This window comes from Geosmithia morbida (assembly GCF_012550715.1).
Source record: "Geosmithia morbida isolate 1262 chromosome Unknown scaffold_5, whole genome shotgun sequence".
NCBI lineage: Eukaryota > Fungi > Ascomycota > Sordariomycetes > Hypocreales > Bionectriaceae > Geosmithia > Geosmithia morbida.
Window position 1 is genome coordinate 185,595 of NW_023336192.1, and position 25,049 is coordinate 210,643.

Sequence of the window (25,049 nt, forward strand, 5' to 3'; positions counted from 1 at the left end):
AACCGCCCAAAACCCCAGAAACCACCAGCCCTCCATCCTATGTAGTAGCATTGACCTCGTCGGTATAGCTTCAAGATTTAGCCCCTTTGCTCCTTTCTCGTAATCTTGTCCCTCACTTTTGCTTCTTCTTCCCATACCTTCCGTTATTTTTTTCTTTTTCTTTCCTTAGGCATCTGCTCCTGGCATCATGTGAACACGTGCCTTAGCTCGTTTTGGGTCAGCCACGGCCCAGCAATGGGCAGGAGCCTCCCCCTCACTGGCCAAATCCCCCCCAAAACTGACCGCACTCGGGGCCCGCGTTTAGGCTCCCGCGCCAGCAGATAGCACCAAACGCAACAGCACCTTGACAGTACGGTAGACGTTGCGTGACCTGCAGCTCCCCCCATCTGGCGCTCACAGCGGTAATACAGCCAGCGCCGCGATGCCGTTCCTTACCCAGCCCTCATTGCTCGTGCGGAGACTACCTCTTCGTGTGCCGAGACTTGCTTCGTCCATCTCTTCGCGACGTGTCTTTCCAAGCCTCATCCAGTCCGCTCCCGTCTTTGACCGCCATCGCCTTCCGCACTCACGGTTTTCATCCACCACCACGTCCACCACAGCCTCTGCTGCCACCATGGACCCCAAGGAGCTTGTCCACTACCTGGCTGATCAGCCCCCCACCGTGGTCAGGCTTGAGATTGAGAAGCATTTTGAGGCTCTCAACGACCAGCAGAAGCGATATGCCCACTTCATTAGCAAGTACGGAGCTCTGCACCCCTTTTCATTCCCCCTTCCCGGCCAGCCCCGGCATCCCTATTGAACTCTGATCTCCCAGTGCTGACCCACACAACCCCGCACCAATTTCAGAGCTTCTCTTGCAGGCACAAGAATCGTTCTGCGACAGCTCTCCCCGGAGTCTGAGCCCATCTATGACCTGATTATATCTCTACACAAGAGCTCCGGCGGCGACTGGGCTGCCCTCGGCGCCAAGGCCGGAGTCGAGGAGTCTGAGGTCACCCTCTTCCTTGAGTATGCCGCCATGTTCCTGGGCAATAACGGCAACTACAAGAGCTTCGGCGACTCCAAGTTCATCCCCCGCTGCAGCCCCAAGAGTGTCGAGGCTCTCGCCGCTACCTCTCCTGAGGCCACCAAGTTCTACGAAGCCACCAAGGGCGCCATCTTCAGTGCTGACAATGCTTCCATCCTCCACCTTGGCTTCCCCGATGCCGGCCACATGACGACATACTACCCTGACTCTGCCAACATCACCCAGGCTGAGATCGAGGGCGTCTCTGCGTGGATGGAGAAGACTGGCCTCCTGCCTGAGAATACCCGTCTGCGCAAGACCAAGGACGGAGACTTTGAGCTCCTCATTGCGTCGGCAATCACCCAGCCGCCTTCTGGTGGTGGTGATATCGGCGTGCAGACCGAGTTCACCCTTGAGGATGGCTCCGTCAAGGGCAAGACGATCAAGCTCGTGTACGGCGACTACGCTGCGGAGATGAAGAGCATCACTGAGTACATCAAGCAGGCTTCTGCCAACGCAGATAATGACACTCAGAGGAAGATGCACGACGCCTACGCCAAGTCCTTTGAGTCCGGTTCCTTGGAAGCCTTCAAGGACAGCCAACGCTACTGGATCAAGGACAAGGGCCCGATGGTTGAGAGCAACATTGGTTTCATTGAGACGTACCGTGACCCTGCTGGTGTGCGTGCCGAGTGGGAAGGATTCGCTTCTAGTATGTACCCCTGCCTATCTGCTACATCGTCAGAGCCAGCTACTAACATATAATCATAGTGGTCAACCGTGAGTCTGCAATTTACTCACCATGTCCCGCCATACGGTTGCTGACCGGCTTTAGTGGAGCGGACCCGTGCCTTTGGCGCTCTCGTAGATGCTGCGCCCTCGCTTATCCCCTTGCTTCCTTGGGGCCAGGAGTTTGAGAAGGATGTCTTCTTGTCTCCCGACTTCACCTCGCTCGAGGTTATGACCTTTGCCGGTTCTGGTATACCTGCCGGAATCAACATGTAAGCACCGTGCTGATGCTTATGTGTATTGCATGAGTCCCACATGAGAGCTCACTAATACCCTGCAAGTCCCAACTACGATGACATCCGCCAGACCGAGGGCTTCAAGAACGTGTCCCTTGGCAACGTTATGAGTGCCAAGGCCCCTAACGAGAAGATTCCTTTCATTCGTGACGAGGACCTAGACGTCTACCGCAAGTACCGCGATGCTTCGTTTGAGGTCCAAGTTGGACTGCACGAGCTCACTGGACACGGTTGCGGAAAGCTTCTGCAGGAGACGTCCCCTGGAAAGTTCAACTTTGACAAGGCCAACCCTCCCGTCAGCCCTGTCACAGGCAAGCCCATCACCACGTGGTACAAGCCTGGCCAGACTTGGGGCTCCGTCTTCGGCAGCATCGCTGCCTCGTACGAAGAGTGCCGTGCTGAGCTCGTTGCCATGCACTTGAGCTGCGAGTTTCCCGTTCTGAAGATTTTCGGCTTCGGTGACGGCAGCCTGGACATCGATGGCGAGGCCGGCGATGTTCTCTACGCCTCCTACCTCACCATGGCCCGCGCCGGTCTTGGGTCCCTCGAGATGTGGGATCCCAAGAGCCAAAAGTGGGGCCAAGCGCACTCCCAGGCTCGCTTCTCTATCCTCAAGTGCTTCCTTGAGGCCGAGGACAATTTCTGCAAACTCGACTACACCAAGGACGATCTTTCCGATCTGACAATCAAGCTTGACCGGTCAAAGATTCTGACTGCCGGTCGCGACGGTACGCTCTTCTTTGCCATATATGATGCATCATTATTTTCTACGCGGAACCTGCTGACCGTATATATGTATAGCTGTTGGCAAGTACCTCCAGAAGCTGCACGTCTACAAGTCCACTGCCGACGTGGAGGCGGGCAACAAGTTCTACACCGACATGACGACTGTCGGTCTCGACTTCTGGGGTACCAAGGTTCGTGATGTTGTTCTCAAGAACAAGCAGCCTCGCAAGGTCTTTGTGCAGGCCAACACGACCCTGGACGAGGCCACGGGCAAGGTGTCGATAAAGCACTACGAGCCTTCGCTCACTGGTATTATCCAGAGCTGGGTGGATAGGGACCTGTAAAATAGTATATAGTAGAATGTGGCAATGAGTGACTCTCTCCTTGGAGAGCGGTTAGAAGTCACACTGCGCACAAGAATACGGGTGTGTGATATACATGATACATGGTGATTCGTCGTCACATATGGCCCCATGCTTCGCAGAGAGTAAAATCATTCAGTTCACAGCAGTTGGTGGTAGATGTCATGGGTGGATCAGCAACATACGGCGTCCCGCCGGAAGCCGATTTAAAAAAATTGTTCATGCTCGTTTTGTGTTTTTTGTTTTGACTGCAAACCCCTGATTACAGACGCCAAAATGTCACCCGATGCCGTCGACTTTCAAATGCAAAGTTGGCCAAACAAGCCCCAAATTCGGAGATGGCGCGGAGTCCCATTTGCACAACCGACAACATCCGGGGTTTTTTTTATTTCTCGGTGTTGTTGCCGTTGGCGTTGTACGGGGCGAGCCGCTCACGTCCCCAGTTTGAAAATTCCATCAACAACAAGAAAAGGTCCCATCCATTTGTCGTCGTCGTAGTCGTCCCGTCTCGTCAACACATCCTCCTCCTCTTTTTGTTTTATTTTATTTCTCTACCACTTCATCTCGTGGGGCTTGTCACCCTTCCGCAGGCTGAAGGAGCTGGAGAGGTAGCTGGGGAGGAACTCGACCTTCTTGATGTTGGCGATCAGAGGCTTGTCGACGGCCTTCTGGTCAGCAGCACGAGAGCTCTTGACCTCCTTCTTCTATTTTCGGTGTCAGAGAATCAAACAATTTTGTTTTCCCCCATCACCTCTTTCATAAGGAGATAGATGGGCAGATGTGAGGAGACATGAAAGAGGACATACCTGGGGCTTCTCTCCCTGTTTGAAGAAAGCATCCTCGCCGGCCTTCTCAGAAGCCTTCTCGGCGGTGAAGTACTTGGGCTGGGAGATCTCCTCAATCTTCTTGTCGTCAAGACCGGAGATATCGACCTTGAGGGAGGTGGCGATGACGTAGCGGGAGTTGACCCTGCGGAGGGGAACACCGTTGATCTTGAAGGGGCCGGTGACGAGGAGGACACCCTGGTCGAGCGTCTTGAGGAGGACGACGCGCTTGCCACGGAAGCGACCGGCCAGGAGGATCAGGACGGTACCGGGCTGGAGGGACTGACGGGGAGCCCAGGCGCGGACGGCCTTGCGAACCTATTTTTGTTGCCAATGGTGATTAGCGATCATCGTCCGTCTCAAGACAAATGACAAATATGTGCGTGTCCCCAATTTTTGCATTGGCCCCTTATGCTTCTCCCCATATCCTTTTATGTGTTCCTATATTTCGTCGCCCCATGCCCTTGATGTGTCGATTGTCGAAGTTGTGCGTGTTGTCGGGTTTGAATAGTGGTTGTGTGTGTGTTGGTGGTTGATATTTTGTGTGTTCGGGTTCCGAAAATGCGCATCGAGGCCAAGAGGGCAAGATTCCCATTACATTTCCCGCCAAATACATCCCATTCTTTTCCAGAGAGACCAGAGAATATGCCAGAACCAGTGCTAGGAAGGGGAACTTTGTGATTGTGTGTGCGAATATATCCCGACTCACCTTCTTGGGTTCGGACTCATCGTCGACAGGGTACCACTTCTTAGCCTTCTCCGTGGAGGCAGGGACCTCCCGGGTCGACTTGCCGAAGGTCTTCGTCTGGGTCTGGGCCGACATGTTGACTGTCTCACGGGGGGTGGAGGAGAGAGTGGTGGATGTTGGTTGGGAAGGTGATCGTTTGAGGGTTGGTGATGCAGCGCCCGAAAAGTAGGGGAATTGTGTGAGGGCCACTCTAACGATTTGTGTGGGAAGCAAAATGTGAACCCTCTGGCGCTAAACCCTTTTCAGAACAGACATGTCCGGTCCAGCAGTAAGGCACGGGGCTGAGCGCACGTGATTCAATAATTTTCACCAACACCTTGTGTTCCGAAGAGTGGGGGCCTCTCCGATCTTACTATCGATAAGATGGGAGCAATCCGATAGTGGAATTCTACCCCCCCACCCGGAGACTTGGGTCTGGACCCAGTTGACTTCGGTGTAGTTCGGGAACTTGCGAGAAACTACTAATGCAATGGAAGTTGTCGCCTCTTTACATCACCTTCCCTCCAGGACGTGACATTTTCAAAAGTAGATAAACCTGTCGAGGGCGCGACTGCGATCTCTTGTATCTCTCTGTTTCCCCTCCTTGATTCTCTTGCCCTTACGTGAAATCCCCCTACATTTCACATTTACATAACATCACTATTCCAATATGCAAGCTCGAAGGCACGTAATATCGTCGGCGCAGCGCCTTGCTGCTGGTGCCTCGACAACCAGATCCGTACGACCCATGACTCGCGTCCTCGCAACCACAACAACAATAACAACAGCAACCCAATCCCTACGCTCGACGGCTGCAGCATCAAGGCGGCTTCTCCCTAGTCTCACGACTGTTCGCCACTATGCCAATGGCCGCCCACATCCGCCTGGTGGGACACACCGCATGGACATGGGCGGCGGTGAGGAAAAGCCGGCGTTGGAGCAATTTGGCGTGGACCTCACAGCCCGCGCCAAGGATGGCAAGCTCGATCCCGTCATCGGACGCGACAACGAGATCCAGCGAACGATCCAGATCCTCTCGAGGCGAACAAAGAACAACCCCGTGCTCATCGGCAATGCGGGCACGGGAAAGACGGCCATCCTCGAGGGGTTGGCGCTGCGCATCGTACGCGGCGACGTCCCCGAGAGCATCAAGAATAAGCGCGTCATCAGTCTTGACCTGGGCTCGCTGATTGCGGGCGCCAAGTTCAGGGGAGACTTTGAGGAGAGGCTGAAGAAGGTGCTGGACGAGGTGTCCAAGGCAGAGGGCCAAGTCATCCTCTTCATCGACGAGCTGCACACGCTGCTGGGCCTGGGCAAAGCCGAGGGCTCAATCGATGCATCGAACTTGCTGAAGCCGGCGCTGGCACGTGGCGAGCTGCAATGCTGCGGCGCCACGACCATCAACGAGTACCGCCAGATCGAGAAAGACGTGGCGCTGGCGCGCCGCTTCCAGCCCATCTTGGTGAGCGAGCCGACGGTCGAGGATACCATCAGCATCCTACGCGGAATTAAAGACAAGTACGAGGTGCACCACGGCGTGCGCATCACCGACGGCGCCCTGGTGGCGGCAGCCACACTGTCCAACCGCTACATCACCGACCGGTTCCTGCCTGATAAGGCCATCGACCTCATGGACGAGGCGTCCAGCCACCTCAAGCTGCAGCACGAGTCCAAGCCCGAGGACATCATGCGCCTCGACCACAAGATCATGACGGTGCAGATTGAGCTCGAGAGCCTGCGCAAGGAGAAAGACATCGCCAGCAGGGAGCGCAGGGAGAAGCTCGAGAAGGACCTAGCCAAGCTCCAGGAGGAGATTGGCACGCTCAACACCCGCTGGGAAAAGGAGCGCTCCGAGATCGAGTCGGTCAAGAAGGTTCAGGAGGACCTGGATAAGGCCAGGTTCGAGCTCGAGCAAGCCCAGCGCGAGGGCAATTTTGCCCGCGCGTCGGAGCTGCGCTTCGGCGTGATCCCCGATCTGGAGCAGAAGCTCCCCAAGGAAGACGAGGTGGCGGCGAGTGTAGAGGCCAAGGATGGCGAGAAGGAAGACGTGCTAGTCCACGACTCGGTCACGGGCGACGACATCGCCAATGTGGTGTCCCGGATCACGGGCATCCCCGTGTCCAAGTTGACATCAGGTCACATCGAAAAGCTAGTGCACATGGAGGACATGCTGCGGTCATCGGTCAAAGGCCAGGACGAAGCCATCAAGGCCGTGTCGGACGCGGTGCGGCTGCAGCGCGCGGGCCTGAGCGGCGAGAACCGGCCGCTGGCGTCCTTCTTCTTCCTGGGTCCGACGGGCGTGGGCAAGACGGAGCTGTGCAAGAAGCTGGCCGAATTCCTATTCGACACGGAGTCAGCCGTGGTGCGTTTCGACATGTCTGAGTTCCAGGAGAAGCACACAATCTCGCGCCTCATCGGCGCGCCCTCGGGCTACGTGGGGTACGAGGACGCCGGGCAGCTGACCGAGTCGGTGCGGCGCAAGCCCTACGCCGTGCTCCTGTTCGACGAGTTCGAGAAGGCGCACCGTGACATCTCGGCGCTGCTGCTCCAGGTCCTGGACGAGGGCTACCTAACGGACGCGCAGGGCCACAAGGTCGACTTCCGCAACACCATCATCGTGCTGACGTCCAACCTGGGCGCCGACATACTCGTGGGTCAGAACCCGCTCCACCCCTACTCCGAGACCGAGACGGGCGACGTCGACCCCTCGGTCCGCTCTGCCGTCATGGACGTCGTTTCCGCCGCCTACCCGCCCGAGTTCCTCAACCGCATCGACTCCTTCATCGTCTTCAAGCGCCTCGCCCGTGCCGCCATCCGCGACATCGTCGACATTCGCCTCGCCGAGCTGCAACGCCGCCTCGACGACCGCCGCATCTCTCTCCACACCCCCGACCACGTCAAGGACTGGCTCGCCGAACGCGGCTACGACCCCAAGTTTGGAGCCAGGCCGCTCAACCGCCTCATCACAAACGAGATCAGCAACGGCCTCGCCGACAAGATCATCCGCGGTCAGCTCAAGATGGGCGAGAAGGTCGAAGTCAAGATCCGCGATGACGAGCAGGGGCTCGAGATCGTCCCAACCAGCAGCACATCGTCTTCGGCTTAACATCTTTTCTCTTCCCTCTCTTCTCTTACATGTATCAAAACAAGCAGTATGAGCGCTGTATACGGAATTGTTCAGAATGAATGCCACGGTAGTTGTACGATAGTTTCTTATCATGCCTTTCCAGTTTCATCTGTATCATAGTCATATATAGTCCTTGGGAGCATAGCATCGCATAGAATTCACCACTTTTTCTTCTTCTCATGGGAGCCAGTGCATGCATAGCGATTTGGCACGCGAGGCACACGCGGCTGGGAAAGAAAGAAAGCACTCTTAATCAAAGACGACAGAAAACTAGAGACCTTCTCCTACCTTTGTTACAAGAAAGAAAGGTGAGGGGGGGAAAGGAAGCTAATTTGATCATCTTCTTGACTGGTTCTCGTGTCCGAATTCCCCCAAATAGACGCCTACCATCCTCCCAGTCTTACTTGCCTACTTTTCGTACCTTGTCTTATCCTTCATTCCCTTTCGCTTTGGTGAAAGATGAAACATAAAAGTATAGAAATATATTCTTTTCCTCCCTCCCCAAGAAAAGCGCACGCGTAAGATACAAGTCATGAACAAGTTCCAGTCTCCCGCTGTCACCCCGTTTTCCGTTTCTCACCAAAACACCCGATTCAAAGATCTGTTTATTCCCTCCCATCTATTCTCCCTTCCACGTTTCGTGATGGTGAGGGGGAGATCGAGGCGGGGAAGTGGGGGACAGTGCTTTCATGAGGCGATAACAGAAAAAAAAAGAAAAACACAGCCCAAACCCAAATTTCTCAAGCACAACACGGTAGAAAAACTTTAAAAGAGGGAGAGAATTCTGCTAGAGAGGGAGAGAAGGGGACATAGTGAGAAAGAAGAGGGGAGAGTTAGGAGAGAGAGCTTTGCGACACGGTTTTTATCATCTAATTTCGATTGGGATCCTGATAGCTTTGCAAATTACAATCGAAACTCGGATGTGGGACGGAAAGAATACGCGGCAAGGGAGTAGAGGAAAGATGGAGTCGACCAGGAGAGGCTTCTATAGAATGCTTTCTACTGGTGGCCGGCCTTGCGGAGCGTGGTAGCGAGCCACTCGAGACCCTCGTACAGACCGTCACCAGAGGTGGCGCAGGTGGACTGGATGTACTGTAGACGGAGAAAGAGATAAAAGTCAGTATTGGATATACAAACGACAGGAGTCGTGATAGGTGGGGGGATGCGTACCCAGGCACGTTGGCGCAGGCTGTGGAGGCCAAGCTTGTCGGTGATCTCGGCAGCGTTCATGGCGTTCTAGAGTGGTGTGGTCAGCTGGGTGTAGCAAACACGGAACGTAAAATCGGGCGAGGAAACATACAGGCAGATCCTGCTTGTTGGCGAAGACCAGGAGAATGGCGTCCCTCAGCTCATCCTCGTTGAGCATGCGCTGGAGCTCCTCACGGGCCTCGACGATACGGTCGCGGTCATTGCTGTCGACAACGAAGATGATACCCTGGGTGTTCTGGAAGTAGTGCCTCCACAGGGGGCGGATCTTGTCCTGACCTCCGACATCCCACACGGTGAACTGGATGTTCTTGTACTCGACGGTCTCGACGTTGAAGCCTGGGCGCGCAGGGTGTCAGCGTGCGTTGGGAGGAGGAGATATGGAACGGTAGCAGGGTGAAGAGGACGACATACCGATGGTAGGAATGGTGGTGACGATTTCGCCGAGCTTGAGCTTGTAGAGAATGGTGGTTTTACCGGCAGCATCGAGACCGACCATCAGAATACGCATCTCCTTCTTCCCCCACAGCTTGTCGAAGATCTTCGAGAAAGCGAGACCCATGTTTGCGGTTTGAGGCGGCTAAGGCCTTGTGACGTCGTTAAAAAAAGAAAAAGAGGAGAAAGGGAATTCTATGAGTGGAAGAGAAGATAGGTTAGTACGCGACAGCCGATTGTGTTGTTTATGTGTTGTTGCGCTTGAGGGAATGGTGCTAGGAGATAGTGGTGCGAGAGAGGCGATGTGGCATCAGCGGGCGGCGGCGGATGTTGATGACTGCAGCAGCAATTGACGGCAAGCGCAATGTGTGGCGAAAGGGGTGATGGATTATCGCGCGCGAGGTACTGCGTGATGCGCGGGCATCTGACCAAGAGGAGAAAGAGACGACGGATGGATGAATGGCTTCTCAGGCTGCGATGATGCCGTCACACGTGTTGGCGTCCGTGTGGACTTGGTGTCCTCTTTTTTTTCTGTGCAGGCAGGCGACAAAGGGGGGGGGGGGTTGTTTATGGTGGTGGGAAGAGGGGCGAGGCAAGAAGGGTAATCGAATGCAGAGATGTTTATTGATGCCGGACAGCAGGGCAGAACGGGAAGAGAGGGAACAACTCACAAGTTCGTCGGGGATGATTCCTCCAGGAGATAGGAAGGGAGGACGACGATGAGGGTGGTTTGTTGGTGGTTTTGGAAGGCGGGATCGTTGATGTCGGTGTAGACGTTGGATTGGCAAGGTCAGAGGGGTGATGGGAAGGGCGACTCTGCTGAATTTTGGGGCTTTACCACCTTTGGCTTTTTGGGCCAGGTAACCAACAGTATTACTTGAGTAATACTCCGTACAAGTACTGACAACAGTGCAAGTGGCCTGGGTGATTGAGCGACCAGTAACACGGGGTACTGATGGACACTCTGTACTGTAGCCTGTGGCCTGTAGCTTGTAGCCTGCCAGTAATACCTTCCAGACTCCAGCGTACGAGTATCCGTACAGGTAGGCAGTTCTCCCATAGCCCCTAATAGCCGCCTGGCCCCTCTTACTCTCCTCCCTATTAATCGTACCCTAGCGAACTCTGCGGTGGGGCTATCCCCTTATGCTGACGATAATTTAGGCCGTCCGGTCATTACATCTCACTAGCCACACCTCACCCAACCAGTGGTCTGTGATGGCACGAGTCCATCCCTCCATCGCAGTGTTGCCAGCGTGCGCAAGAGACCATTGCATTGAGTAGCTAGCGCGCTGGAATTCCCAGATTCTGAGTCTCCAGTGTCCAATCCATTCTTAGCGGTCACGAGTCGTGATCGCCCTCCGTTCCCGAGAGGTACGCAGCAGATACCCGGCACCGCCACACTACTCCCCTCCAGCCACCTGTACTCTCTGCGTACCCACCGCTTCCAACTGAGAAAAAGGGTCCCCCCCTGGAAGGGAAGCCCTCGTTTCTCACATGCTGATAAGCTCATCGGCACAATCCAGTTGAATCCACACATAAAAAAAAATAGGGAAACGTACGGAGTATATCCTGAAAAATGGACAATCGCCGACCGCGCCACTGATGCTAGAAATCACAACATCACAATAGTCTTAGGTACTATCTCTCCGTCTCATGGTCCCTCCTTCTCTTCTCCCCCTTTTACCAGCAGGAAGATGAGGATTACGACGTACTATTACGATGTATAATTTGGCATAATACTCTTGCTCGTACAGTACATGTGTCCATCCTCCAAACAGAGTACGGCATCACTCGCTACAAACATGTAATATGGGTCTGGGAGGGCATTTGGCTCCATCGTCTCCATAAGAAAAGGCTTTGTAGGTATTTACGTGGCGTTTTGTTCGTCGGATGTTGCCCCTGATCGAGGGTCCACCCGTCTTGTACGGCGTATTACTCGTACATATCTCTTGTAATCTTGCCCAGGTCTTTAACCAGGTAATGTTATCAGCCGTCAATATTAATTGATTACAGCTACGAGTAATCGGTACACCGAATCCCAACATGCTCCTATCTCTATAGGAAGAAGATGCAGTCGAAGAGTGTGTATTACCGTCACCAGTATAATAGTACTGCTGGACGTCCAGCATCCGTATACCCCATACATTGCTTAATTCACGACTATAATAAACATGGTCGTACGGTATGATGATACTACCTGTGGAAAAAAAAAACCCCCCGAGAACAGGAAAAATACGAGCACCGGAACCCGGCCAAACCATTTTCCCGCCAGACGACCGCCAAGCCTATCCGTCCTGCGGCGCGCAACCGCAAAGGTGGTCAGTACGCCAAAGGAGGGAGCTTGAAAGGACTAAACCTCACCAGGAGGAGGACACGCGAGACGACGACGACGACGACGACGACGACGACGACGACTACTTTTCTTCCGATCCCGATTAAGAAACACCCTTCCTCCATCTCTAGAATACAACGTACAGAGACGCAGGGGCCAGAGATAGAAGAGACGAGAAAAAGCATACAGGATGCGTCTTATCAACGCCGTCAAGTCGCTGCTGGCGGCGGCCGTGGCCATCCAGACGGCTGCAGCTCACAACATCGTCCTGCCTTCCCATGGCGTCGAGTGTTTCTACGAAGATCTTCACCGCGATGACACCATGACCGTCACCTACCAGGTTGGAGACCGGGAGTTCGGATCAGCAGGCAATCTCGAGATTGACTTCTGGGTATGATACCACCCTCCTCCACTTTTGCCGCGCGCAACCAGCTCAGCTACAGCTACACGGAGCATATCTCCACGTGTGTCTATCAAGACATCCTTTGCTGACGTCTCGCACACTTCGACCAGATTCTCAACCCCAGGAACCAGCACGAAGTCCAGAGCAAGTCCGTCTCCTCGGGAGACCACAGCTTCACGGCCCGCCACGACGGGAGATACACATACTGCTTCGGCAACCAGCACTGGGGAGCCAACACCAAGGAGGTGTCCTTCAACGTCCACGGGATCGTCTACGTCAGCGAGGGTGACATGCCCAGTGACCCTCTCGAGAAGGAGGGTATGTCTTGTTCTCTCTCTCTCTCTCTCTCTCTCTGTCTCTCCACCTGATAGAGGATTTCAATATGCTGACCCCCCAAACCACAGTCCGCGCCCTATCCGACCTCCTGGCCCAAGTCAAGGATGAGCAGCAGTACATTGTTATCCGCGAGCGGACCCACCGCAACACGGCCGAGAGCACAAACGCTCGAGTAAAGTGGTGGAACCTCTTCGTCATTGGCATCGTCATCGGCGAATCTTTTTTTCAGGTCTGGTGGCTCCGTCGCTTCTTTGAGGTGAAGCGTGTTGTTTAAGGGGGGGGGGGGGCTGAGTCTGCTTGCGGAATTCTCTAACTAATTGGCCTTCCCTTTCATATTCCGCCTTTTTTTTTAACTTCTGCATTTTTGTTTTCCCCTTGGTTCCTTTTCCTCGCTATCCTTGGCACGACCCATACTGTCTTTTGTCTTATTTACTTCTTCGTTTGCCGGCGTATAAGGAAGGGGGAAAGAGGGGAGAAGAGGATTGTGTACGTTTGTGTGTTGTTATCGAGGGTTGAAAATGACGCTTTTCACGCGAAATAACGGTAGGCAAAAGTGGAGGGGGGTGAGAACAGCAAAGATAACATGTATCCTTCATTACAAACATGCCGCACAGCAGCAGCAACGTCAATCACCCTCTGACTTGAAGTAAGAGAGAGCGCGCACAGGTCTGGTCAGCTCAAGCCAAGCAAGTCCATCAGCTCTGGCACTTCAGTGTGATCCCTCGTCGTCGTCATGCGGTGGCACCACTTGACGGCACCGTCCTGGAAGAGAAACTCCCCGCCGACCTGACGCATGTCGCCGCCCTTGTGCGCCAGTCCCCTCGGGATGCTGCCTATGGCCCTGAGGAACCCGGCGAAGGCCTGCTGCGCGATAGACCGCTTCTGGTACGCCGGCGCCACGGTGCCCGCGTCCAGAGTCTCGACCAGGCCCAGCGCCGCGAACGCCCGCCGACTGGGGTCCGCGTAGATGGGGAACCGGCACCCCATGGGCCCGGCGTAGCCGTCGATCAGACCTGGGTCACCGCACCCGATGATGACGACAGATGCGTCTGCTGGTAGGGACTCGGGCGTTATAGACTCGCTCAGCGTCTGCACGTAGTCTTGGCATAGCTGTTGGAAAGAGGTCAGTTAGTGGTGGGAGTACTTGCTTTCTTGCCTTTTTTTTTTGGTCCTTTTTGATCTCTTTTTAAACCAAGGGGGTCCATACACCATGCTTGGGAGGAAAGACAGTACAAGAAAACAAGATAAAAAACATACACCGCAGTAAAAGTGTCGGATGAAAATAATCAAAACTCGACTAGTAGCCTTTTCGCCATTCCATATGGATCTCAACGTATGAGATCCGCCACGGTGGTCGAGTACACTGTGCTCTTGTATCTCCTGTAGCTTCTCTGCCGAGGGCACATTGTCTGACGCTCGAACCTGAACATGTGTGGTCATGATGCAAGTATCAATCATGTTTGGCCTGTTGATAAGTGATGGCGGGTGTCTTCTTCTTTTCCTCTTTTCACAGAGAGAGAGAGAGAGAGAGAGAGAATGGTTCCTGACGCCTGTATGTGAAAGAGTAGTAACAATGCCTGGTACTTATTGCTACGTACGGCGGACGCATTCTACCTCCCCCGCAAGTCATGTCAGGGGTCGGAGTCCATAGCTACCGAACACTGGTAAGACGTGGAATTGTCACAGAATAATGGGTGTCCATTGAATATATGTGTCTGTCATAATCTTCAGGTATTCTAATATAAACAAATGTAGATGATGTCTATCTAACATCATGATGCAATAAATGCCCTCAGGCAATCAAAAAGAGATGGGGAAAAAAAGACATCTGAAAAAATAGAAGAACCCTATACAATGCCCAAGAACAAAAAACGCCCGGCCCCTGTATGTCAGAGGGATAACTCCTATATCAGAGGGGAGGAAACAACAGGAAATAAACAGAGGGTAGAGGTGAGATAAATGGATGAGAATCCACAGCAGCTTGCTTTGCTTTCCTTTCCCCTTCAGGCTCAAGCAAGAAGGAACCCCGGGGAAAAAAAAGGTGCAACTCCATGACAGTGCTGGTTTTACGACGCAGCATCAAACTCGGGCTTCTTCTTCTTCTTGCCGCCCTCCTGCTCATCGTTCTCGGGATCCGGTTCCTCGACGGGCAGCTCAACCTCCTTTACTGGGTGGAGGAGCATGGGGGGAAGGCACATGCGGCCCTCACCGCCAGCCATGTCGCTCGGCGATCCGCCCAGCTTGGTCTTGTCGGGTATCTTCTCAAACTCCTCGCCGCCGTCGTTGTTGACGCGCAGGCCCAGCCAGCGCCTGTAAAGGTTGGGGCCGAAGCCGGCGTTGTAGAACCACGACAGGCCCAGGAGGTTGTGCTCGCGGTCGCCAAACACGCTGGTGCGCGCGCCGCCGACCGACCCGTCGCGCCCGCCGTTGAACGTCTGGGACATGAAGTCGACGGGCCACTTGCGGTCCACGTACAGCGGGTGCGGGGCGAAGACGGCCTTGTACCCGTGCTGCAGGGCCACCGTGGCTGGCCACATCTCGGGAAAGGCAAACTGCTTCTTGTAGGCCGTCATGCGATGCATCGTCATCAACAGACGCCGCGACATGCGAGACGTCGTAATGATGTTGGCGCGGCGAGGAGGGCCGCCATTCGTCTTGTTGTAGCCCGTGATGTCATCTCTGAGGCCCCAAGTCGTGCCCTCCGGGTCGAACATGGGGTTCAGTGAGATGTAGTCGGCCTCCTCACCGACGCCCCATTCAGACTTGTCCTTTTCAGGTCCTCCGCGCGGCGGGATGGGGTCGTTGCCCGGCTCGAACCAGTCGTCGGTGTCGGCGGGGCGGACGGGGCCCCAGATGCTCTTGCGCTTCTTGCCCACAGAGTTCGGATCCGGCTTGATGCCAGGTGCGCTGTCCCACACGTTGTCGGCGTTGATGGTGCCCATCTCGTTTTGGATTCGCGCCATCTGCGAAAAGTCCTCCCACGTGCCGTGCACCTCGGGGAAGTAGAAGCGACCGTTGCGCTCCCAGAGACCCTTGCGCGGCTGAGCCTTGGCCCAGCTCTCGAGCTTGGTGAACAAGTCGTGGTAATGGCCCGTGTAGCGAACGTCCATCTCCCACTGCCAAAAGTAGTCGTACTCCGGGTGCATGTAGGCAAAGTGCTGCATGGCCATGGTAAGGCCACGGTAGACTCCGTGCACGGGCAGGCTGGGGCCACGGGCGAACAGATCGTAGATTCCCTGGTAGAGCGCGAGCATCTGGGTCTCGGTCCAGAGCGTCACCAAGCCACGGAACTCCTCGGGGATGGTCTCATTAATTCGCCTCTCGTACGCCTCGTCTTCAGCCCAGATGGGGAACGCAGCATCATTCTTAACCTGAACGAGAAGGTGGATGTCGTAGCGACCACCTGAGGCGAGCGACAGTTCGGTAATCATGGCTCGGAGAGAAGCAACGTCATCGGGCTGGAAATGGAACTCGTCCCAGGCACGTATCACAATGGCAGTACGGGGGGTCTTCTCAACCTCGGCCGGGCTAGCACCGGCACTGTCACTGACACTGGCACCCTTGGACTTGTTCGGCACAGGTGTCTCAACATTGTCCTCAGTTGCAGGCTTGTCCCCGGTCCTGCCATCATCCTTGGTCGTGGATGTCTCGGTCTCGTCCTCGGCCGTTGTCTTGATCTCTGTCCTATCATCGTCGCTGATGGTGGGGTGCTTCCCAGTCTCGTCCACAGCCCGCTTGATGCTCGAGGATTCGGAGTCGTGGATGAAGAAACCGTGCTGCGCCTTCTTGGCGGGTGGCGAGTCGAAGCGATCTGCGTTGGCCCGGTAGCAGCGGCGTTGGAGGTCGGCCCAGTCGATACCGCGGAAGTCGACACGCGGGACATCCTCCCAGACGGCCGCAGAGCCGGCATTCTCGCCATTCTCGCCGGTGCCCAGACCACCCCGGCTGAGCGAGTAGCCGAATCCGTAGGGGCCGTAGCGGCCGAAGCGGTCAAAGCAAATATCTTCAGGGAAGTCGAAGATTTCGTAGGAGCCGACAACATTGCGAGGAAATCCATAGGGGCGACCCTCGTGGTACCTCACCGAGGGAACCCGGACCTTGCCCTTGGCGTCGAGGAAGCACTCCTTGATCTCAGACCCCTCCCGAGCCCTACCAGCATAGTCAGCCCAGGGGTGGCTGGTGGGGGGCTCGGCACTGCGAGTCTCTAGGGGCTCCTTGCCCTCGTCCTGCTCGTCCGTGTCCTCCTCGCCAACGCGGCGGAGTGGCGAGTCCTTGCGTGTTCCCTCGGTCGGGGATGGGTACTCGGGGTTGCTCTCCTTGAGGGGAACGAGGGTGTAGATTCCGCCATAGTATCGTTCCAGGAAGGGGAATCGCTCCCATATGTGTGCCGGTCCGGGACGGGAGTCGCTCTTGCCGTTGGCAACCTTCCAGTTGTCGACCTGACTTGCGCGGATGAGACTAGCAATCAGGAGCAACAGTATGAAGGCGACCCCGAGGCACAGGTGTCGGGTAACCTTTGTGGGCAGTCGATAGGGGTAAACACCGGCGACACGCTTGAGATTCCGGGGGCGGTCGGTGTTGAGCATGGGGGCTGCGCTGGCTAGTGAGCCCGAGACGCTCCTTGATGTGTTACCAGAGCGGTTTGTGAAGGGCTCACCATCGACGTCGGAGACGGAATAATCGTCGTCATCGTTCGAGCTCCGCTCCTTGACAGGTGAGCCAGTTCGCTCGTATATCGGTAGCCGCTGTTCACGGCCCCGGAACAAGGACATTGTGGGCTAATTCGACGAGGTCAGAGCAAGTTAGCCACCCGTCTTTCCGATGAGTCCTAGTCCTGTTCTTTTGTGTATGCGTGCGTGTGTGTGTGTGTGTGACGAGTAGAAGTAGGCTGTTTCCTTCTTTGCCTGGGGAAGAGGGGTGTTTGGAATGGAAATGGGCAAAAGACCGTCATCGATGCGCACAGCACACGGAGAAAACGTACTTGAGGAATGCCGTTTGCCAAGCTTTTTTTTCTGTCCAGGTGTCTCACGCGGGAGGCGGGGCGCGGTAGCAGGAGTGGCTTTATATCTCCTTCGTCTCTGAGGATATCACGATCTCTTTGTATGCCGATCGTGTATAACAGCTGTGCAGCAGTAATGGCCTAGGAGCTTAGGATGCAGCAGTTGCACGTCTGAGGAAGGGGGGGGGGGGGGGGACTATTACGGAGAAGGGGACACCGAGACAACCGGAAGCTGGAAAGATGGAGAAGGAAAAATGGAGATTCCTCTTCCTTTCCTTCTGACTCTGGCAGAAGTCAGAACAACAATTGAAGTAACAGGGGTAGGAGGGAAGTGACCAGGGTGGTGACCTCTGGGCTCAAGCGCCCCGATTGCGCCGATCTCCAGAGGCTACTGGTTTGTGTCTTCTAACTGGGCAGTGACGATGATACTGGGGGTTTGGAAAAGCCAAGTTGCCGGGCAACGGTGATTGGAAGGCCTGAGCCTTCCCCCTAGGACCTCCTTTTCCGTCTGCACAACTCGCATTATCACGTCATCTGCTGTTATTACTACAGTCTACATTAATTCCCCTACCGTGTACAATTGATTGTCAACAAACATATGTGAGTACCGTTACTGGCCCTCTACGAGTATAATCCCTACTAAGTATTCCTCCTAGTAACTTGACTGCTTGATCCTGAGCCTCATCGTCAACAAGTTGCTCACTTCCTTTTATTCCCCTCGGAACTCTCCTCGTACAACCTGCTAGTACTGCATACTGCCATCCTCTTCTGTCGGAACTGACGGTAATACAAAATAAATCCAACAATAATTTATGATAACACTCTGGCGGTTGTAAATTATGAGATACGAGTATTGATCTGTACGTCGCATTAATGCGGGCTTTTAATCCTCTCACCTGTCGAGATTGTGCATCCACACAACTACTCGTACACCAAGAAGAAGCCAAGTCCAGAACAAGTTGCGCTAGAAGGAAAAGGAATACCCGCCCACCCGCACACTGGCTATGCCTGAGTTGGCAATGGTTCGTCCTACTATCGACACTACGAGTATTACTGCGAGTACGAGTGCTGGAGCAGCGGTATCTGCTGCCTGTACCACCATGACTAGCATATCATTACAGTGTTATTACCTTCTACATAGTCGCTGCACGACCTAGACCTCAGCATTAAATGCGGCTACTATGCTGAAAGGGTGTGTCCCGCGAATCACAGTACTTCGTAGGGGGGGATCGACTCCGCCACCTCCCCCCCCAGCGCCTCTAATACTTCACTCCAGCGTACACGTGCCTATACGCGTAGATAGACTTCATCACATACGGCTAACAATCGAAAAGAATCACGAAAATTATCTTTCGACATTTTCTCGCACTACTTTCAAACGGATCTCTGACAGCTGCCAAAACTCTCCCTCTTGCTTTCTCATATGTTGCATCATCCATTCCTAGATGCGCACATGAGCGGCCAATACATGTACTTGCTTGATGCAACGTATACGTACATATAGAACAGAGAGGGTGGGGGGAGGAGGGGGGCGAACGCGCGTTCACCGTACCCAAATCACATACAATCTGTTGGCGTAATAATAAAACGCTACTCGCCAGCAAAGCCACAGTGGAAGATGGAGGAGTGATATGGGGTGTTCCTCGCAGCACGAGCTGAGCGCTCTGCACTCTGTCCGGGTAATGCTCCGTACATGTATGTACTCGTACATTGTACCGTATAACGGTATTGGTCGCATAATACGCTCTGCTCGTGATGATGATAGTATTGTTACCACTCAGATTATGAAAATTGTATCCGCCGCTGTTTCTGTACTCGTACATGGTAATCTGTACACAGGCAGTATTCAGTATTAGCGCTAATATTATCAGCTAATACTAGTATTAAATGTACTAGTACTACCACTTCCCAAAACAAAAGGTCAATATATATAACATGGCAGATGTGCTGATAATAACGTTACGAGTACACGGAATGTCAAAGAGTAGACACCATCGGGGCAGGACGGGGGACGTCAAAGCCTAGTCCGAATCCTCCTCCTCAGCTTCTGCCTTGCTAGACTTTTGAAACTTCTCCCTCCCCGTGGCCAGGAATGCGTTGACGGTGTGGCCGCCAAAGCTCCTTCCGCGCATCACCTTGATGCAGGCCTCTGCCGAGGCGGCATCCTTGAACTTGACCGACACGATGCCCTCGGACTCCAGGTCGAAGAGCACCACGTTCGTCACGGTACCTAGCTTGGAGCACTCGTCCCGGATGTCCTCCTTGATCTCCAGCAGCGCCGCCGGGTCCTCCTCCAGCTCCTGGAGGGTGAACATGTGGCTGAGGATCACCACCTTGTCCCACTTGCTGCTGACCTTGGCCGTCTCCCCACGTGCAGAGTATGGCTCGTCATCGTCCCAGTCTGCCAGTTTGGCATCCAGCTTCTGCGTCCTCTTGATAATCTTCTGCCGGTCCCTGTCGTTCCTCTGCGGCGGCCGCTTCTCACCACCTTGCTTGCCTGCTGCGGCCGCACCCTGGCCGCCGCCGCCGCCTCCTTCTTGGTCGTGTTGCACCTTTTTGTAGCTCGTATCAGCCGCCTGCACGCGCATCCTCCCCTCGGCCGCGCCCGTCGCCGTTATGCGAAAATCCGTGTCGTCTAGGAGCATAATCGCCATCTCGACGCTCTGCGGCTTGAAGAAGACTATCAGGGCGTCGCCCTTGAAGTTACCCTCCTCGTCCTTATAGAGCTTTATGCGCGGCGCGCCGCTGTCAATCTCCTCGGCGATGACGCCGCCCTTGCGCGAGAAGACATCGTACACCTCGTCTACTGTAGCGTCCGACGGAAGTCCCGTTACGTATATGGCTGTGTTCTGCCTCGGTTGCGGCGGCGGCTTCTGTCGTTTGTTCGGCCGCGATGGCTTCGGGTTGTCGCCCTGTATCGCTATCAGCACACATCCACGCAAGCACATGCACCAAGCCACACATCCATGCGTATCCTGGTCTTCGTCGTGGAAAGGGCGGGGAGGGTGTGGTGTGCGTGTCCGTCTTCAAAGCATTACCTGTGTAGTCTCTGCTGCGCCATTCTTCCTCTTCTTTGACCCCAACTCAGCTTCCTCCGGCTGTCCCGCACGTGGCGCACCTCCGTAGTCCTCTGCATCATCGTCGTCCAAAGTGTTGTATTCGGCTGGCACCCAACGCTTCTGGTCGTGATCAAACTCGAACTCTGCACCATCGTCCAGCACGGCCAGGAACTTGCCGTCCAGCTTTGAAAAGGAGATGCGATCGTCGGCATCGAACTCTGTGACGTCTGTCGGAAACGGGAGGTCCATCGTAGGTGAGGTGTATGCCTATCCGGTGCACTCCAATGCAATCGCGCGGCCAGACTGCTGATGTCTGAGTTGAGCCAAAGGGAGACTTTTGGAGAGGTAATGGTTGCTAGATTCACACGTCAATCGCTAATACTTCAACATAGGTGGGGCAAACTGCAGTATGCCACTGCCAAGCAGTAATAATGTACGACAAACGCACCACTTAGTTCTCTTGTTTGCTACTCACGATATTATCCCAAGGACAGAAAAGTATACATTTCTTGATAACGAAAACTCGCCGCGACAAGGATTCAGACCTGGGATCTCACCACCAATTACGTATCAAAAATCGTGTCATTTATTCACGCCCAGTTAATCAAGCCTATTGTAGGGTAGCGAGCGGCACATCTACATCAAGCCATCTAGATGCAGGTCCTAGTAGAGAATGATCATCTTATTGCCAGCCATTACATAAATCACAGCATGGCCCGTGATCATTCATTCCCCTCTTCGCGGACCTTGCTCTTCACGCCCTCCACAAAGGCCTCCACAGCCTGACCACCGCCCATGGGCATGCTGCCGTTGGCCAGGTATCCTCCGTTCTGGACCTTGATGCCCAGCGCATCCGCAATACCAGGAAGCCCACCGTCACGCAGGGCCTGTGTTAGGATTCCTAGCGCCTGACTGAACTGGGGGCTCCTAAGGACCTTCTTGAGGAGAATTTTCTTGCGATCAAGCGACAACGAGGCCTTGGCTGCCTCGACCGCCTCAGCGGAAGGCTCGTTCTTGCCGTCGTACGCATTCGGGTTGTTGCCGGAGAGTACGATGACAGCGGGGGGGAGAAAGCTGAGGAGGACGTCTAGGCGCTCGGGGTTGCTGGTGGCGAGGCTGTCAACCATGGGCACCGTGATGGACGTTGGGAGCAGGTGTGTCAGGTGAGGGTACGGCTTATCTGCGGACTGGCTGCGATGCTGCTGCCCTCCTGTCGACATGCCGGGCTGGCCTTGAAGGGATGCCAGGAAGTTCCTGACGGCTTCGGAAGCATCAGGGGCACCAGTAGAGGCTCTGATATAAGGGAGATGAAACATGTTAGCAGCCATTATCTTCCTGAGTCACCATGGATGGACAGACGATGCCATGCGCGTTTCCAGCCAGTCAATAATACTCGATGCAACGTCTTTGTTTTCCGAAGAGGAGGCAGCACTAGTAGTAATACATCATCTATTGGCTTTCCTGGTCATCTCTTTCTGAATTGAAGCGATACTGATGCTATATGCGCATCACCCAAGCACGTCATGTCCATCCATCATAAAAATCAAAGAAACGAGTCTTCTCGGAGGTGGGAAAATGACCTACGCTCGTGCTCCGTCGGCTCCTCCCTCTCTCGAGCTCTCACCCTCCTCTCTGACATCTCCTCCGGTGGCATCCGGGCCAGCGCCGCCAGCGCCGTGATCACGGGAGCCACGCTCGCCCTCGGCGTCCTCCATGGCCTCGTCCTCGTCGTCCGGCTGGTCATCGGTGTTGCGGACGTTGGCTAGCTCACGTGTGACGTCAACCTCTTCACCCTGGAGCAGAAGGTTTACAATGTCGCCAATCTTGCGGTCGCGCGGGCTGAACCAGCTTGGGTCTCCATTGCGGCTCTGGGGCTTGGACTGAAGCCAGAACAGGTGGCGCTCTGACGACGAGCTGAACTTGAGGACGAATATGCGACCGTTCGTCTTGGACGTCGGCTGCGGCGTCGTCTTGTATTCGTAGGGGACAAAGCTGCCGTCCGTGGGAACCATTACCAGGTCCAGTTCAGGGTCGGTAAGGGGCACATCGCGCTTCCTCCAGCAGAAGTGTATCAGCTCTGATAACCGCTTGTTAGCACGTGGGGAAGGGAAGCCCGTCGGCAGAGGCTTGGCGGGACACAACTCACCGTCCTCCGAGTATAAATAGATGTAGCCTGGATCCTCCTGGGGCGTGACCTTGTACGGTTTCGACGAGCTCTGTGTGTTGGGCAATAAACTGTTAGAACATGGGCCATATGATATCGCAGCAAGTTCCATGGAAGGGCACGTACGTCAACCAGGCATTGACCAGCCTTGAAGGTGATGATGGGGGAGATGGACATGGCTGGCAGTCGGGGGTTTGGGGTTGTTGCCAGAGTACTGTAAGTCCCCTAAGTTCACGAAGGGAGTCTGATAACCGAAAAGAGAGTGATGACTGTGATGCAATGCCGGTATTCAGGATGGTTTGCTGTATGGTCTGTAGGCTACAATAGCTCTTACGTCGGCCATTGGAGCTCGCTGATGACGGTACAAGTAATAGCAAGCTTGATGGCCACGGCCCACTAGTGGAGCCACGACGGGCCGAGGTTTTATCCGATACTGACCAGTGGCTCTGGACCCTTCCCCTCTCTGTTGCCCCTCCAGGATCCCCTAATCCCTGCTAAGCAGGGACCCCCTCAGGCGGCCCTCAGGCCTGGCTGGGTACTGCCCAACATCGCTCTCAGCAGGCGCAAATTTCTGCTAATAAAAAAAAATCTCAACCCCACCTAAAACCATTGACCAGACAACCGCCGCACTTTTTTTCTCTTCCACTTCTTTCCCTCAACTCCACGACGCCAACTTCCTCCTTTCCTAATCCCCGAACAACTCGTTCCTGCAAATCACATCAGTTCAAAATGGGCTTCGCCGACCTCCTCACCGATGCTGGAGCTACCGGTACGTGCCGCTCTTGCTGCCGTCCGGGTGGCGGCGCCTGTCTTTTCAAGCAGACACTGACCCGTTGATTCAGTGCTCAACAGCTGGCTCACCACCCGCTCCTACATCACTGGGTAAGTACTTCAGCGTCTTCCCTTTCTCGAGAACTCTACCCCGTTGCCTTTGCGTACACCATCCGCCTCCATATGATGAGATAAATTGGTCCGTGTTTCAGAGGCGACTTAAGACCCGCCGCTTGACGAAACAACCAGCACAATGTGCATCTCTGATTTGATTTTTTACCCCCCTTTTGCTCTTTTGAGTTTTTGGGGCTTGGGCATCTCTCGTTATCGGTCATATCTGGCCACTTGTTCAGCTAAACGCAGACCTTACTAACGACTACACACTAGCACTGCTCCTTCCCAGGCCGACGTTGCCGTCTTCAAGGCCCTGAGCGCGTCCCCTGACGCCGAGAAGTACCCTCACGCTGCCAGGTGGTACTCCCACATCGCTACCTACGAGAGCGAGTTCGCCACTCTCCCTGGCGATGCCTCCAAGGGCTACGAGACCTACGGGCCTGATGCCTCTGAGGTCACCGTCAACCCCGCCAAGGCTCCTGAGAAGGCTGAGGAGGACGACGACGATGTCGACTTGTTTGGCAGTGATGACGAGGAGGAGGATGCCGAGGCTGCCCGTGTCCGTGAGGAGCGCCTCGAGCAGTACCGCAAGAAGAAGGAGTCCAAGCCTAAGCCCGTCGCCAAGTCTGTTGTCACCTTGGATATCAAGCCTTGGGGTAAGGACAATCCCTCTACTAACCTCTTCATCCAATATCTGGTGCTTAAGCTGACCTGTTAAATAGATGACGAGACCGACATGAAGGCGCTCGAGGAGAATGTCCGTGCCATCGAGAAGGAAGGTCTTGTCTGGGGTGCCAGCAAGCTGGTTGCCATTGGCTTCGGTATCCGCAAGCTCCAGATCAACCTGGTCGTCGAGGACAACAAGGTCTCTCTGGAGGAGCTCGAGGAGCAGATCCAGGAGTTCGAGGACTACGTCCAGTCTACTGACATTGCCGCTATGCAGAAGCTGTAAAGTGATGCAGGAGGTATAGCGCGGATGCAGATTTATGAGGCACGACGGGCAAAGGTATTCACGATGAAACGAATTTTGGGTGGCTCTTTGCACGGATTGTGCGGAATGGACTTGGGTTCAAATTAAAAAAAATAAAAATAAAATGAGTTGATAAAAGCTCTTCGTTTTTGCTGTAAATGTGATATCTAATGCACTCGTATGATAATATAGGATGATAACGTTGATGGGCAGCCAACCACTTGTCTATGGAGAACCAAAACAGTAAGTAGTAGTACGCCATAATCTGAACACCAGAAAGAAGCAGTCGATTCAGGGTTGGAAACCCAGAGGGGCCCAAAGGGGGTGTGAAGGTGAGGGGTAGCTGTGGCGAGAGGCGACAGTGTTTTCCCTCTCTTTTTGGCGGGGTAAACTGTCTTCCGGGAGTAGTTTAGCGGGCGCGGACCGTGTTCCTTGCAAAGACGCGACTGGGAAACAGCCTGAC

The 25,049-nt window shown here is 54.6% G+C and overlaps 10 protein-coding genes across 10 annotated transcripts; 4 read left to right on the forward strand and 6 right to left on the reverse strand.

Annotated features, from left to right (window-relative positions):
* Nucleotides 1-613: 613 nt before the first annotated feature.
* Nucleotides 614-3,101, forward strand: GMORB2_6074 (uncharacterized protein; the record flags this gene model as incomplete). The annotated part of the gene is made up of 5 exons (XM_035468044.1): nt 614-738; nt 847-1,718; nt 1,842-2,007; nt 2,077-2,759; nt 2,833-3,101. The coding sequence occupies 5 exons, from the start codon at nt 614-616 to the stop codon at nt 3,099-3,101; spliced, it is 2,115 nt and encodes a 704-aa protein (XP_035322025.1).
* A 569-nt stretch (nt 3,102-3,670) lies between these two features.
* GMORB2_6075 (large subunit ribosomal protein L6e) lies at nt 3,671-4,766 on the reverse strand (the record flags this gene model as incomplete). Its single annotated transcript, XM_035468045.1, has 3 exons — nt 3,671-3,823; nt 3,926-4,261; nt 4,653-4,766. 3 exons carry the CDS (start codon nt 4,764-4,766, stop codon nt 3,671-3,673), a joined length of 603 nt encoding a protein of 200 aa, XP_035322026.1.
* A 574-nt stretch (nt 4,767-5,340) lies between these two features.
* GMORB2_6076 (ATP-dependent Clp protease ATP-binding subunit ClpB) lies at nt 5,341-7,776 on the forward strand (the record flags this gene model as incomplete). Its single annotated transcript, XM_035468046.1, has 1 exon — nt 5,341-7,776. The coding sequence occupies one exon, from the start codon at nt 5,341-5,343 to the stop codon at nt 7,774-7,776; it is 2,436 nt and encodes an 811-aa protein (XP_035322027.1).
* Nucleotides 7,777-8,796: 1,020 nt separating this feature from the next.
* Nucleotides 8,797-9,565, reverse strand: GMORB2_6077 (ADP-ribosylation factor 1; the record flags this gene model as incomplete). Its single annotated transcript, XM_035468047.1, has 3 exons — nt 8,797-8,889; nt 8,968-9,033; nt 9,440-9,565. The coding sequence occupies 3 exons, from the start codon at nt 9,563-9,565 to the stop codon at nt 8,797-8,799; spliced, it is 285 nt and encodes a 94-aa protein (XP_035322028.1).
* A 2,395-nt stretch (nt 9,566-11,960) lies between these two features.
* GMORB2_6078 (p24 family protein beta-1) lies at nt 11,961-12,783 on the forward strand (the record flags this gene model as incomplete). The annotated part of the gene is made up of 3 exons (XM_035468048.1): nt 11,961-12,161; nt 12,284-12,491; nt 12,578-12,783. 3 exons carry the CDS (start codon nt 11,961-11,963, stop codon nt 12,781-12,783), a joined length of 615 nt encoding a protein of 204 aa, XP_035322029.1.
* A 398-nt stretch (nt 12,784-13,181) lies between these two features.
* On the reverse strand, nt 13,182-13,949 carry GMORB2_6079 (uncharacterized protein; the record flags this gene model as incomplete). The annotated part of the gene is made up of 2 exons (XM_035468049.1): nt 13,182-13,619; nt 13,767-13,949. 2 exons carry the CDS (start codon nt 13,947-13,949, stop codon nt 13,182-13,184), a joined length of 621 nt encoding a protein of 206 aa, XP_035322030.1.
* Nucleotides 13,950-14,575: 626 nt separating this feature from the next.
* On the reverse strand, nt 14,576-17,281 carry GMORB2_6080 (Protein of unknown function (DUF3405); the record flags this gene model as incomplete). The annotated part of the gene is made up of 1 exon (XM_035468050.1): nt 14,576-17,281. The coding sequence occupies one exon, from the start codon at nt 17,279-17,281 to the stop codon at nt 14,576-14,578; it is 2,706 nt and encodes a 901-aa protein (XP_035322031.1).
* Nucleotides 17,282-19,529: 2,248 nt separating this feature from the next.
* GMORB2_6081 (HIV Tat-specific factor 1) lies at nt 19,530-20,816 on the reverse strand (the record flags this gene model as incomplete). Its single annotated transcript, XM_035468051.1, has 2 exons — nt 19,530-20,420; nt 20,547-20,816. The coding sequence occupies 2 exons, from the start codon at nt 20,814-20,816 to the stop codon at nt 19,530-19,532; spliced, it is 1,161 nt and encodes a 386-aa protein (XP_035322032.1).
* A 473-nt stretch (nt 20,817-21,289) lies between these two features.
* Nucleotides 21,290-22,908, reverse strand: GMORB2_6082 (26S proteasome regulatory subunit N13; the record flags this gene model as incomplete). Its single annotated transcript, XM_035468052.1, has 3 exons — nt 21,290-21,860; nt 22,152-22,783; nt 22,858-22,908. 3 exons carry the CDS (start codon nt 22,906-22,908, stop codon nt 21,290-21,292), a joined length of 1,254 nt encoding a protein of 417 aa, XP_035322033.1.
* Nucleotides 22,909-23,460: 552 nt separating this feature from the next.
* Nucleotides 23,461-24,568, forward strand: GMORB2_6083 (elongation factor 1-beta; the record flags this gene model as incomplete). The annotated part of the gene is made up of 4 exons (XM_035468053.1): nt 23,461-23,500; nt 23,574-23,613; nt 23,890-24,272; nt 24,339-24,568. 4 exons carry the CDS (start codon nt 23,461-23,463, stop codon nt 24,566-24,568), a joined length of 693 nt encoding a protein of 230 aa, XP_035322034.1.
* Nucleotides 24,569-25,049: the final 481 nt, after the last annotated feature.